Here is a 13,653-nt window from a genome sequence, read left to right on the forward strand (position 1 = left end):
GAAAACAATTTTGTCAAAGCACCATGATCGCAAAGGTAAATTAAAAAATTTTATATTTTCAATTTTTTTTATTTACTTTTATTAATTATATTAAGGCTGAACTTAATGTACTTTCCATATAATAGATTTTAAGATTTATAAGTATGGAAACGTCAGTGCATTTATATTGTATCTTTTTTAAAAATAGATTAATAATTATCAAAGTTTACTATATACATATTTTTTCAAAGTTCTAATATTTAAAGTCACATAAGTTAAAATACTCTAAAATGCAAACATTGCCAATCTATTTAAACTATCCCATGAATGACAGAAAGAAATTATTGATATAAATTGGTAAATTAAATTTTTCAAGATAATACGTTTATATTTTAGCGTAGAAATGAGTTGAAGAGCATATTAGTATACATATTATAAAACCTTTTTCTACTAAAAATAAATATTTTACAAAATTTACTTTGACGGAATTCAAGTGGCAGAAATATACAATATTTGAATAAAAATTCCCAGATTTAGGCTCTTTTTGCGAGTTAAATCAAAAAATAAAATATAATGATTTTTATTTTATTTTACAGGTTTTATTTTTAGCAGTTTTGTGTGCAGCTGCCTATGCAAGCCATCATGATCATCATGAGGTAGGAAATCACTTCTCTTATAAAAGTTGTTGCACACTCCGCTGTATCTGTATTAAATCTTTCATGGCCTTGTAACGGAAGGGGTTTTTTTAATTATTAAGTGAAATTTTCATGATCTTGAATTACTATTAGATTATTAGATTAAGAATTTTTGTTAGATTATTATTTTAAGATTTTTATTAGATCCGATTTAAATTTGCATTCAAATTTTGGTTTTCCTAAAAATGATTTTGCTGGTTAAGGTCTTCCTCGATCCAATAAATATAATTTTTAAACTATCTTAGTCAATAGTCATACATTTCTTGAAATCAGACACATGGTATGCATACAAACCTTTTGAATTTGTATAATATTTCGCTGAAACGTTTAGTTTACATGCCGGAGAATGAAAACATAAAACCCCAGATTGGCAAAAGAATGAAATTTGACATGATATTATTTGAATAATATGAAAGATATTCATGAATCTTGCAATCAAAATGGTGAAATGATATTTCAGTTTAGTGCTCCTGTTTTGAAACAAAATATTAGGACCTTTTTGAGACGGATTTCATAATCTGAGCCGCTGTTGTGCAAATGAATATGTTAGTCTTGCCGCTTCCCGTCTGACATAATCTCACCAAATTCCCAAGCCTCAACAATACTAACTAGTTCATCAAGATGTATTGAACAAGCCCTAGGCTTTCTTGTTCTATGTTTCTTGAGTGGAAAAAGGTTTCGATTTTGAATTCATAGCCCTATTAGATCACAGTGATCCTAAAATAGATGAATGAAAATAAATGATGTTGTGCTTGATTATTTACACTTTGAAAAAAAAATTAATTCAAATGACATATTAAGTAAGTATGCGAGATAATAGGAAGAAATTATAGAAGACGATTTTTATCAATGCTCTAGAATTAAAACTGCAAATAAATACAAAATCATTATTTCAAGTAAAACAGCCTGAAATATCAAAATGCCGAAAACAATATAGCAAATTTATAAATGTGAGGAAAATCAATTAAAAAATGTATTATATAGTTATATCTAGTGTTATACATTATGCATTATTTTATTCAAAATATCACACTAAGTGTAACCTAACTTATCACCAATTTTTAATTTCTGTTTATAAAGCGAAACATTTTTTTTTACTAATTGTAACTTTAAATTAAAAATGTTGTAAAAAGCATTTTTAAATTTTTACTTAGCAAAATAAATAAAATCAACCATAATTTTACAGCATCATCATCCCCAACCCTACAAATTCGGTTATGAAATCAAAGACCACCACGGATCCCAACACAGACATGAACATGGTGATGGCCATGGACACGTTCAAGGAAGCTATGGATTCACTGACCACAGGGGTATCCACAGGGAAGTCCACTACGTAGCTGACAAGCAGGGATTCAGAGCCACTGTGAAGACCAACGAACCAGGAACTGCCAATCAGGATCCTGCTCACGTTAAGCTCCATTCCGATGCTCATTATGCTCACCACCACCACGAGCCTCATCATCATGGACACCATCACCAAGAGCATCATCATCATGGACATCATGACCACGTACATGCTAAAGTGTATCACCACCAAGGACACCATCATGGTTAATTTTTACATAACCTCTATTTATATACGCTGAGTATATCCAATGGTTTTTTCTGCTATCACAAAGAGTTGCCAAATGTATTTCCTAACATCTCTGTCTTCACTGTACAAAGGAAAATATTGCATTTTATTGCAGGAATAAAATCTTTTATTTTTTACATATATCTTATTGTTTTTTTTTTAATTTTTCAAACATTGAATTAAACTATTAAAATTTCTATAATTTAGAGAGAAAATTTACGAATATTTTGTTAAACATCAGGAAACTTTCATTATCGGAGTGTTAATTACAAATGTTGATCAGAAATAAGGCTTTAATTATTTTGCCTGAAGTATTTCTTCATGGTCTAAATTAATCCCTAATCAAATGAATTATTTTAGATCGCATTTACATTGGAAAGAAATAATTAATCGAAGGACATTTGAAAATTGTGTATTTTGAATTATTTGTATCTACGAATATAAAATTACATACAAAATTTTTATTTTGACATACCTTATATATCATCATTATACACTCTACATACTGATATAAAAAAAATTACTGTTTCTAACAAGAAATAATTTTAAAAACTATTGATGAGTTCAAATATGCAACTGAGAAAGATTAGGAAAGAGAAAAACCTTGTGTTGCAATTTTTTAATGATGAGTAAGAACAATTAATAAGATTTGTTGTCATTCTTTAACGGAATTCAAACATAACAGCGATTTCCTATGCTCGAAAGGGAAAATAATCTAGGCATGGTTGTATTAAAAGTTGTAATTATGATGGATAATATCTATTATCTTATAGATATTACTCGTCTGACTCTGCAGTGATTTAAATTGGTAACTTTTTGTCTTTGGACTTCTAAAAAGTAAGCAACTCCATCCACTGGATAATCTCAACTTAGTCTACTTGTCTACTAATGAAATGTAGACGGGACACGAATCTTCATCTATTAATAGGAAATTATAAACAATTGACCTCTTAAAACTTAAATTTATCATCATCACTTCTGTATATCATTGCATTGCAATTTTCATACTAATAACAAAAATGTTTAGTTCAGTTTGGACCGTGGGGACAAAGCCCCTCTCACCAGACATGTCCAAATACCTACTAAATATACAGTCCTTAAATATTTTGTGGATTATTCCACGCGTTTTTTCATTCCAGAAAGTAAATCGCGCTGAATTTCTGAGCAATAATAATAATTCTGTATATTATAGAGTTAATTGTGTTTCTGAATTGAGCTCTCGTTAAAGAGGAGAAGATGTTTTGAATTTATATCGATTAATATGAGGAAATGAAAGTATGTAGATAGCATTGAAAATGCGAAATCTGAAATATTCAAACAAGGTTTCAATTTCTTAAAAATTGATTACATTTGAAATCAAAATGAGGCATATTTCCTTTATTCAGATTTGATGAATGCATTTTTTTATGTCTATTATGAATAATAAATTTGAAACTGCGAATTTCAATTTTAAGGTAAATGGTGAGGGACATATAAATTAAGTAAAATATATCGAAACTATGAATTAAAGTTCCAATAATCTTTCTCAAAAGTATCTGAGAGAAAAATGCCCTTAATATGCCCATACAACTGTGTATAAGTTTCTAAATGAACGTCAGCCTAGGCTTTTGTTACTAAATGTATTTAGCTTAGTTTATGCTATTCAAAATGTACAGCAGATCAATTCCGTCTTGTTTTAAATTAACTCAACGTATTTGGCTCTGAAAGAAGACAAATATAATGGAAAATGTATTCAAGAAAAAGAAAAGAAAAAAAGAAAAAAAAGAAAAAAAACATCTCCTCAAAACATAGGAATTATCGAGATTATCGATCTAGTAATGATATGAATATCTACTAATTTATAAATAATTATAAATGTGTGCAGAAAATAACATAAATACTAAGATAAGTGCCTGAAGAAAACATCAGTGTCGATGTGGGGATTAAGATATCGCTGGACAAAGAAAATTAATGCTATCTATAGATACATATTCATATATGCACATATTTTGCACTTGAATAATTTAGGAATAATATTTACATTCATGATAAATAACCTTTATAATAATTACTTTCATTATGAATTAACGTATAAATAATAACACCTTTATATATTGCAGGAAAATAATTGTTAAGGATTGGAAACAGAAAACGGAAAAAAAGGAAAGAAAGAGGAAAGGAAGGGAGTAATGTCATTGATTTGAAAATCGCAGCAACTGCCAAAACTATCTTAAAGCTCGTGTTTCGCTTCTATTTACAATTTGTAATCTGGAGCTTTGGAATGGAACTACAGTTCCATCAGGAATTACTGAATTTAGCTTTAATTTCCCTCCTTTTTAGTGGGTTCCGTTTTAGAACTATTTCTCTATTATGTTTTTTTCTATTATGTAACTATTTCTCTAAGTTCATGCACTCTATAGATACCGATTCATATATACTCATATTTTGTAGTTGAATAATTTAGGGGTAATATTTTCGTTCATGATTAATTAACCTTATAATAATTACTTTCATTATAATTTACCTTTTTAGTAATAATAAAATTGAAAGAAGAAAATTGTTAAAAATTGGAAACAGAAAACGGTAAAAAGGAAAGAAAAAAGGATGAAAGGAAGGGTGTAATGTCATTGATTTGAAAATCGCAGCAACTTCCAAAACTATCTTAAAGCTCGTCTTTCGCTTCTATTTACAATTTGTAATCTGGAGCTTTGCATTGGAACTGCAGTTTTCATTTCCATCAGTAATTACTAAATTTAGCTTAATTTTCCCTTTTTCAATAGGCTTCATGGAGCGTTTTCTTTATTATGTTTAATATCATTGACTTTAAAGATCATAAAATTGCATACTAAGCATTTTTAGCAATTTTTATTCAATTATTTAATATTATTTCTTAAAAATATATTGAAATAAAAAAGAACTAATATCCTCTTTCATGTAAAAAGCAAAAAGTATTTTATGTATAAAAGTATATATTATAATATGCTTATAGATAATTTTTTTCAATAAAATATTCGATATCGAGATTCTTGTCGTGGTATGCTATTTACGTTCCTTTTCCGCGATTGGTTTATTTTCACCTCTGTCCTTAATAAAAACTTAAAAAGAATAACATACTTATAAATGCAGAGGTTGTCAGTAGTATTGTATTAAATAAAAGTTTTCTCTAACAACATCTTTAAAAATTAAAATATTTTTAATAAGTTTTATGTGTCTGTTCAATGTACAGAAATACTAAACTATCCACGGGATTTTAATTAAAAAAAAACTGATTTATTCTATTGCTTTTTTTCTTAGTTTTGACTATCAAAGTAGATAGTTGTCCGTTAATGCATGATTATCGCAATTACCAAAAAAAAATGTAAATTGAAGTTTTAATTTATTAAAGTGCTCATAGACTGGATTCAACTAACATCTTAACAAATTGTTTAAATCAAATACATTTTTAGTTTTTATTATTGAAATCTGAAATAACTAATATTTTCCACGCTGTAATTGTAGAAAAAAAATTAAGATCACTTCTTCTTTTGTATAGTCGACCACCCATCCACCACTGAGCGAAGCTGTATTGATACAAGATCACTAGTGAGAATTTAACAAGATAAAAGAGAAAATGAGGAAGGGGAAAATGGCGGATTATTCACAAATTATCCATCCTCATAGTCTTTCATAGTCCTCATAGTCATAGTATATACGAGAGTGGGTAAGAAAGTTCCCGGCCTAACAAGGAAAATAAAAATATATATATAATGATTGCTTTATTTTTCAAAGGAGTCCCCTTCCAAAGATATACATTCTCTCCAGCGGGGCGACAATGCTTGGACTCCTCTCTATAAGAGGTTTCTTCTAAAGGCCTCAAAGAAGGCATTCGCCACTGAGATGACTTCAGTATCAGAACAGAATTTCCTATGAGACAGAAATATTTTCATGTTGAGGAAGAGGCTGTAGTCCGAGAGGGCTATATCTGGAGAATAGGGTGCATAAGGAAGAATTTCAAACTTTAGTTCGTGAAGTTTTGCCATCACAATGACAGTTTTATGAAAGGCAGCATTGTCCTGGTGAAACAGAACTTTCTTCTTATTCAAACCTGGTTTCTTTTCTTTCTTTTTGGAATGCAATTTATTCAAAAGATAAGCATAATATTCAGCATTGATGGTCTGTCTTTTTCTAAATAATCTAATAATAAAATTCCCTTAGCGTCCCAAAAAAATGTTGCCAAAAACTTTCCGGCAGATGACTTACTTTTTTTTTGTCCTTCACTGTCCATTGTTTTTATTGCTATTTGGTCTCTGGAGTATAGTGACGGATTCGTGTCTCATCAACAGTAACGAAAGGCCGAAGGAAGTCAATTGGGTTTGAATCGTAAATCTCTGATAACGTTATGCGCTGCAGTGTTTGATCCAAGGTCAGCAAACGTGGCACCGTTTTACTGACAACTTTCTCATGCCCAAAATATAGATAAAAATATGATGTGCTTGTTCTTTGTATATACCAACAGATTCTGCAACCTCTGTCCATTTCAATCAGCAATCATTCCTAATGTTTTTATGAACTTTTCTAACGATTTGGTCTTCCAGAACGCTTCGTACCCAGAGTGATTGTTGACCACGTTTAAAGTCTGAAACCCATGTTTTAACAGCTGTAAATGAAGGAGAAGATTCTTTAGATTCTTTCAGTGTAGAATCTAGTTCAATTTTAATATCCGCCGGAGATAAACCTTTTATTAAAAAAATATTTTTTTACAGTTTGCACTTCAGTTTTCTCCATATTCAGCTAAAAGAAGATTTTAAAATAGCACTGTATAAAAACGACCAAATACAAATCTTTTAAAATACAAAGGATCAAACAAAGATACACATTGACTAAAACACTTTAAACTACGGAAGCGCAACCTTCAGGTCTGGCAGGAAACTTTTCATCCCAACTCGTAATTAATAAAACTTCACTTACAACTTTTTTTTTATATTTGCATTACACATCCTCTGAAGAAAAATATGAACTTTTCCTCACTTTACAAAGCATAATCATAAAATATTATACTTACTAATTCTTTAAATGGGAAAATATATTTACAAATACGTTTTCAACTTTAAATTAAATTCTAAAAAATCCACTAGTTTGAATTTTCGACAAAAAATTTTAATAACACTATGAATTTATTGGATGTGATTCCTTTCGGAAAGTTCATGTGCACAATAAACATGACAAATATAAGATTATTAAAATAATACATATTTAATTTTTTTGCTACGATTTGATACTAAATAATAATTTCATGATGGAACAATTAATATTCAGTTATGTATTAGATATTTAAATAAAACTTAATATAAAAGATAAGAAATCAACATTCCCCAAATCCGGAAGAATTAAATTAAATTTTAATTTTAATTTCAATGGAGAGATAGAATAAGAAAACCTTCAACAATAGGATTTTTTTTTCACGGCCACTTGCTTCCGTTTATGAAAGTCGGATTATTTCCAAGCCGTAAAAGCTGTTCTGTTAAATTCTTGAAAAAATTGGGCATTCCTTTTTCAAATAGCTTGCCTGATAATGACCTCCTGTATCTAATACGTTAAATGCATTACCCTTACCTATTGACCTTAAAAGGTAAGAGTGAAGCTGTTTGTACCTTGTCATTTGGCTCAAATTGTAAGTATATAAAAAGCCAGGTATTGCAGCTTAAATTACTATCAAATCTGAGATTTCAAAGGAATATTGGATCTTAGACATTGTTTGTCAAAACCAATTTAGTAAAAGCACCATGATCGCAAAGGTAAAGTGAAAAGTTTCAACTTTTTGTAACTTATACTTTCAAAATTAGTTTAAGGTGAATTTACTTTACATTTCATGTAATAAACTTTATAAGTATAGAATTGCATTTGCGTTTTTGAATTGAATTTTTTAAAAACTGATCAAATAAATGATTCAAAAAAGTTTGTTATAGGAGTGCTGTTTCAAAGTTGTAATATTTCAAGTTACGTCGTTAAAATATTTTATGAATCAAAGATTTTAGAACTGTTTAAACTGTCCTATGAATACAAAATAAATAGATTGATATAAATTGATAAATTAAATTTTGATAAATGATGCGTTTATATTTTACAAATCAGTTCAATCAGTTTTTAGTATATAAATTAGTTCAAGAGCATATTTAATATACATATTATGAAAGCTTCTTATATTGAAAATAAATGTAATAAAATTTGCTTTAACTAAAGTCTATGCGAACGAAGTATACAATATTTGAGAATTTTTTTTATTATTTTACTATTAATTAATTAATTAAATAAATTAAATTTAATGATTTTTTTGGCCTACAGGTTTTATTTGTAGTCGCTTTGTGTGCAGCTGTCTATGCAAGCCATCACGATCATCACGAGGTAAGAAATTACTCGTACTATAAAATTTGCTGCACTATCCATTTTATTTGTATTAAATTTTTTGCTGCCATGTAATGGATTTTTGTTTTTAAAAATCATGAAGTCAAATTTTCGATATCTAAAATGAGATTTTAATCAGATCCTTAGATTAAGATTTTCATTAGATTTGACTTAAATCTAGAATAATATTTTAATTTTTTTTTAAGGTTTAGCTGGTTAAAATATTTATGAATCCGATAAGAATAATATTGAAACTATATTAGCTAATCATTGTATGGATGGTCTGTATACAAACCTTTTAAATTTGTATAAAATTTCACTGAAACGTTTTGTTTACCTACCCATGAAAATATGAGCATGATAACTTAAAAGCATAATATGACAAATGAATGACGTTTAACATGATGTCATTTCATTAATATGATAGATCTTCATGAATCTTGTTATAAAAAAGGTGAAATGATAGTTATGCTTAGTACAGTGTTATTCACATCCAGTTTCGAAGAAATTCAGAGTATTTTGGGACGGATTTCGCAATTAAAACTGTTTTTGGATAAGAAAGATACATCTCGATTTACATATTCATATCAAATTTCCGCGCCTTAACAATAGGAACAACTTCAACAAGCCAAATTGAAGACAGCATCAAGCTTCTTTGTATCGTATTTCTTCTACAGTATCATGATGTTCTCAAAATAGATGGACAAAAACGAATAATGTTATACTTGCTAGTTTTCAAATTGAATGCAATAACGCATAATGTAAATATATGAGATAATATAAAGAAACACAATCCTAATTTTTTTAAGTGTTCTGGAAATAAAATTACTAATTAAAAAAATATTTATTTCAGGTGAACAAAAATGATATATTAAAATGCCGGAAACAATGTAGGAAATTCAGAAAAATGAAAACAACAAGAAAAAAAAACAAATAATCAAAAATGATGTATTAAGTAGCATATAAAAACATTCCTTGTGAGAGATCAATTATACACAACATTATATTAAGTGTAACATAATATCAGTGATAAATATCTTATCACTGATTTCTAATTTCCGTTTCTATTGCAAATAAATAAATACACATTACTACATACATTACAAGTTAAAATATTTCATATTTAAAATTTAAATTGAAAATATATTTATGTTAATAGAAATATACTAATGTAATGCATGTTTAAATTTTTATTTAACAAAATAAATAAAATCAACTATATTTTTACAGAATCATCATCATCACCATCCCCAACCCTACAAATTCGGCTATGAAATCAAAGACCACCACGGATCACAACACAGACACGAACATGGTGATGGCCATGGACACGTTCAGGGTAGCTATGGATTCACTGACCACAGAGGCATCCACAGAGAAGTCCACTACGTAGCTGACAAGCAAGGATTCAGAGCCACTGTGAAGACCAACGAACCAGGAACTGCCAACCAGGACCCCGCTCACGTTAAGCTCCATTCCGATGCTCATCATGCTCACCACCACCAGGAACCCCATCATCACGGACACCATCACCATGAGCATCATCATGGACATCATAACCACGGACATGCCAAAGTGTATCACCACCAAGGACACCATCATGGTTAATTTATGCATATGAATACTGAATGTATCAAATGATCCTTGTTACTATTATATAGAGTTGCCAAATGTATTTCCTTACCTCTATCTCTTGAATGTGCAAAAGGAAACATTACATTTCACTGCAGAAATAAAACTTTTATTTTTTTAATTTGTCTCTTTTTAGAAAAATTCTTTAAATATTTAATTAAACTATTAAAATTACTAGATTCGATAAAGAAAAGAAGGAAATTACTTTTTTAATAAGTAATTAAAGATGTAACTTCCATTATTGAAGTGTTAAATTGAAATGAATGTTGATTTGAAATTATGATGCATTAAATTCGTTGCCTTACTTATTTCTTCATTATCTAAATTTGATCAAGAAATTCCTCATCTTGCTTTTACACTGCGAAGAAAAAAAAATATGGAATGACTGTTGAAATTTGTGTAACTTCAATTATTTTGCCTCTAATGATAATTGCACACAAAATATTTTTTGATATTTCTTATATATCATCAAATGCACTATTCATACTAATATCATGGGAATTATTTATTTTAACAAAAAAATTAAATAACTATTAATGAAATATTAAATTTAGTTGAGAAAAATTAGGAAAGAGAGAAATATTGTGTTAAATTTTTTTAAGGGTGAACAATTATCAAGATTTGTGATCGTTCTTTAGTGAAATGCAAACATTATAGCGATTTTCTATACTCAGAATTGGAAAGTCTAAGCATCCTTTTAGTACCAAATTATAGATACGATTAATAGTACCTTTAATCTTCTAGAGATCATTCAATTGGGTTTGCAGCGACATAAGTAGTATTTTACTAAGTCTTTTACATGTTTCATCAGATTGAACTTCGAAGAAACGAGCCACACCCTCCACTGGATTCTTTCAATTTAGTCTTCACGGTTACTAAGGAAGCGTAGTGGAATCACGCATCTTCATCTATTAATAGAAAATTATTAACAACTGACCCCTTAAATACTGAAAATCAAGATCCTATGCCCTGTATATTATTGCATTGCAGTCTTTATTTCAATAACAAAAATGGGTTGTTCAGTTTGGGCCACTGGAGACAATGTCAATCTTATCTGTCCTGTCAACGGGCCAGGTTGGCCTTGTGGTAAGGTCTCGGCTCTTGATCCGTAGGGTTTCAGGTTCGAGACCCGATACCGCCGAAAAACCGTTGTGTAAGGGTATCTGTTGCACGTTAAATCCGTCAATTCAAACGACCTCCCATTGGCGTGGTGTGGAGAGGGGGGTGCCAGCTCATGTGTCGTCCTCGTCATCTGCCCGTGGTTCAAAGTTACGAGGTCCATCCCAAAAATAGCACTAGGGTTTCTTAAAACGGGACGTTAATATAACTAACTAACTAACTGACCTGTCAACTATCTCCGCGTGTTTTGTTCACTCCTGATAGTAAACCGCGCGGAATTCATGTGCAAAAATAAAATTTAAAAAAAAAATAATAATAACGTTACATCATAAGGTGAAATTTGTTTCTGTATTGAGCTCTTATTAAAAAGGAGAAGAAGCTTTGAGTTTATATCGACTAATTTGAGAAAATGGAATTATAGATTGGTTTGAAAACTCAAAATCGGAAATTTAAGTTAGGTTTAAATTTTTTTTTTTGGTTGAAATGGTTGCATTATAAATCAAAATGAGGCATGTTTTCGTTTTTCAGATGTGATTAATACGTGCTATTTCTATCTATTATGAATAATAAATTTGAGTCTACGAATTTAAATTTTAAATTAAATGATGAGCAACGTATAAATAAAATAAAATATATCGAAACTATGAATGAAAATACGAATAACATTTTTCGAAAATATCTGAAAAAAAAATTGCCTTAAATGTGCCCAAACTTCTTTGAGTAAATTTCTCTATAAACGACTGCCTAGGGTTTTGTTATTAAGTGTATTTAGCATAGTTTATGCTATTTAAATTGTTCAGCTGATTAATACCGTCTTTTTTATATTAACTCAACACATTTTGATCTGAAAGAAGATGAAAATAATGATAAAATGTATTCATTAAAAAAGAAAAAGAACTCCTCAAACATAGAAATTATTAAGATTTTCAACCAAGAAATGTCCAAAACTTTATTATATAACTCAATTATACAAATATCCAAAACTTTATAAATAATTGGAAATGTATGCAGTCAATAACATAAATACCAAGATGTGTGCCTGAAGTAAACAGCAGAGTCGACGTGGGTATTATGAGTATCGCTGGACAAAGAAAGTTCCTGCACTCAATAAAAGCATACTCATAAATCCACATACTTTGTATATTCATAATGAAGGCATAATATTAGCTTTCATTATATATTATCTTAATAATAATTACCTTCGTTATAAATTAACTTTATTATAATAATATCTTTATATATTGAAGAAAATAACTCTTAAAATTTGGAAATAGAAAAAGGAAAAAAAGAAAGATGAAAGGACGGAGGTAATGTCATGGATTTAAAAATCGCAGCAACTGCCTAAATTATCTTAAAACTCGTCTTTCGTTTTCGTTTACAATTTGTAACCTGGAACTTTGCAAAGGAACTGCAATTTCCATTTCCATCTGAAATTACCGAATTTAGAAGTAATCCCCCCATTTAATTGGCTCCGTTTTAGGATTATATCTTTATTGTTTTATATCATTGACTTTAAAGATAATTGAATCGCCTACTTTACTTTTTAAACAAGTTTGCTTCATTTATTTAATATTATTTTTTTAAAATATATTAAAGTCAAATTCATTTTATAATGCCATTGAATTTAGGATATCAATTTCAAATAAAAAAGAACTAATATTCCCTTTCTAAAATGCAAAAATATGTTATTCTAAAAAGTATATATTATTATATGATTATAAATAAATTTTTTCAATGAAATATTTGATAGAGAGATTTTTGTCATGGTATGCGATTTACTTTCCTGTCCCTTGATTTGTTTTTTTTCACCTCCGTTCCTTAAAAAGAATCACATTCTTATAAATGCGTAGGTAAGAAGTTGTATTATGTTAAGTAAAATAGTTTTTTTAACGTCTTTAAAAACTAAAGTATTTTGTAACGAGTTTTATGAGTTTATTCAATATACAAAAATACTCAACTATCCAAAATATTTTAATTTTAAAAAAGACGGAATTAGTCTGTTGTTCTGTTTATAAGATTTGACAATCACAGTAGACAGTTGTAATTTGAAGAACGACTACCGCAGTTATTAAAAATATGTAATTTGAAGATTTAATTTATTAAAGTGCTCATGGACAAGATTTAACTAAATAAATTTTTAAAATCAAATACGTTTTTAGCTTTTATCAATCAGATCTTAACTAAAAAATATTTTACACACTGCAATTTTTTAAAAACCTCTCAAAATATTATTAGATAAGATCATTTCTTCTAGTTTACATCCGACCACCCTACCACCAATGAACGGATTCC

The 13,653-nt window shown here is 28.9% G+C and overlaps 2 protein-coding genes across 2 annotated transcripts; both read left to right on the forward strand.

The window, feature by feature from the left end:
• The first annotated feature begins 23 nt into the window (after nt 1–23).
• LOC129984864 (histidine-rich glycoprotein-like) lies at nt 24–2,232 on the forward strand. The gene is made up of 3 exons (XM_056094824.1): nt 24–35; nt 576–635; nt 1,861–2,232. Exons 1-3 carry the CDS (start codon nt 24–26, stop codon nt 2,230–2,232), a joined length of 444 nt encoding a protein of 147 aa, XP_055950799.1.
• Nucleotides 2,233–7,991: 5,759 nt separating this feature from the next.
• On the forward strand, nt 7,992–10,218 carry LOC129984866 (uncharacterized histidine-rich protein DDB_G0274557-like). Its single transcript, XM_056094825.1, has 3 exons — nt 7,992–8,003; nt 8,551–8,610; nt 9,841–10,218. Exons 1-3 carry the CDS (start codon nt 7,992–7,994, stop codon nt 10,216–10,218), a joined length of 450 nt encoding a protein of 149 aa, XP_055950800.1.
• The last annotated feature ends 3,435 nt before the right edge of the window (nt 10,219–13,653 follow it).

The sequence above is a fragment of the Argiope bruennichi genome, chromosome 9 (assembly GCF_947563725.1).
Source record: "Argiope bruennichi chromosome 9, qqArgBrue1.1, whole genome shotgun sequence".
In the NCBI taxonomy this organism is placed as follows: Eukaryota; Metazoa; Arthropoda; class Arachnida; order Araneae; family Araneidae; genus Argiope; species Argiope bruennichi.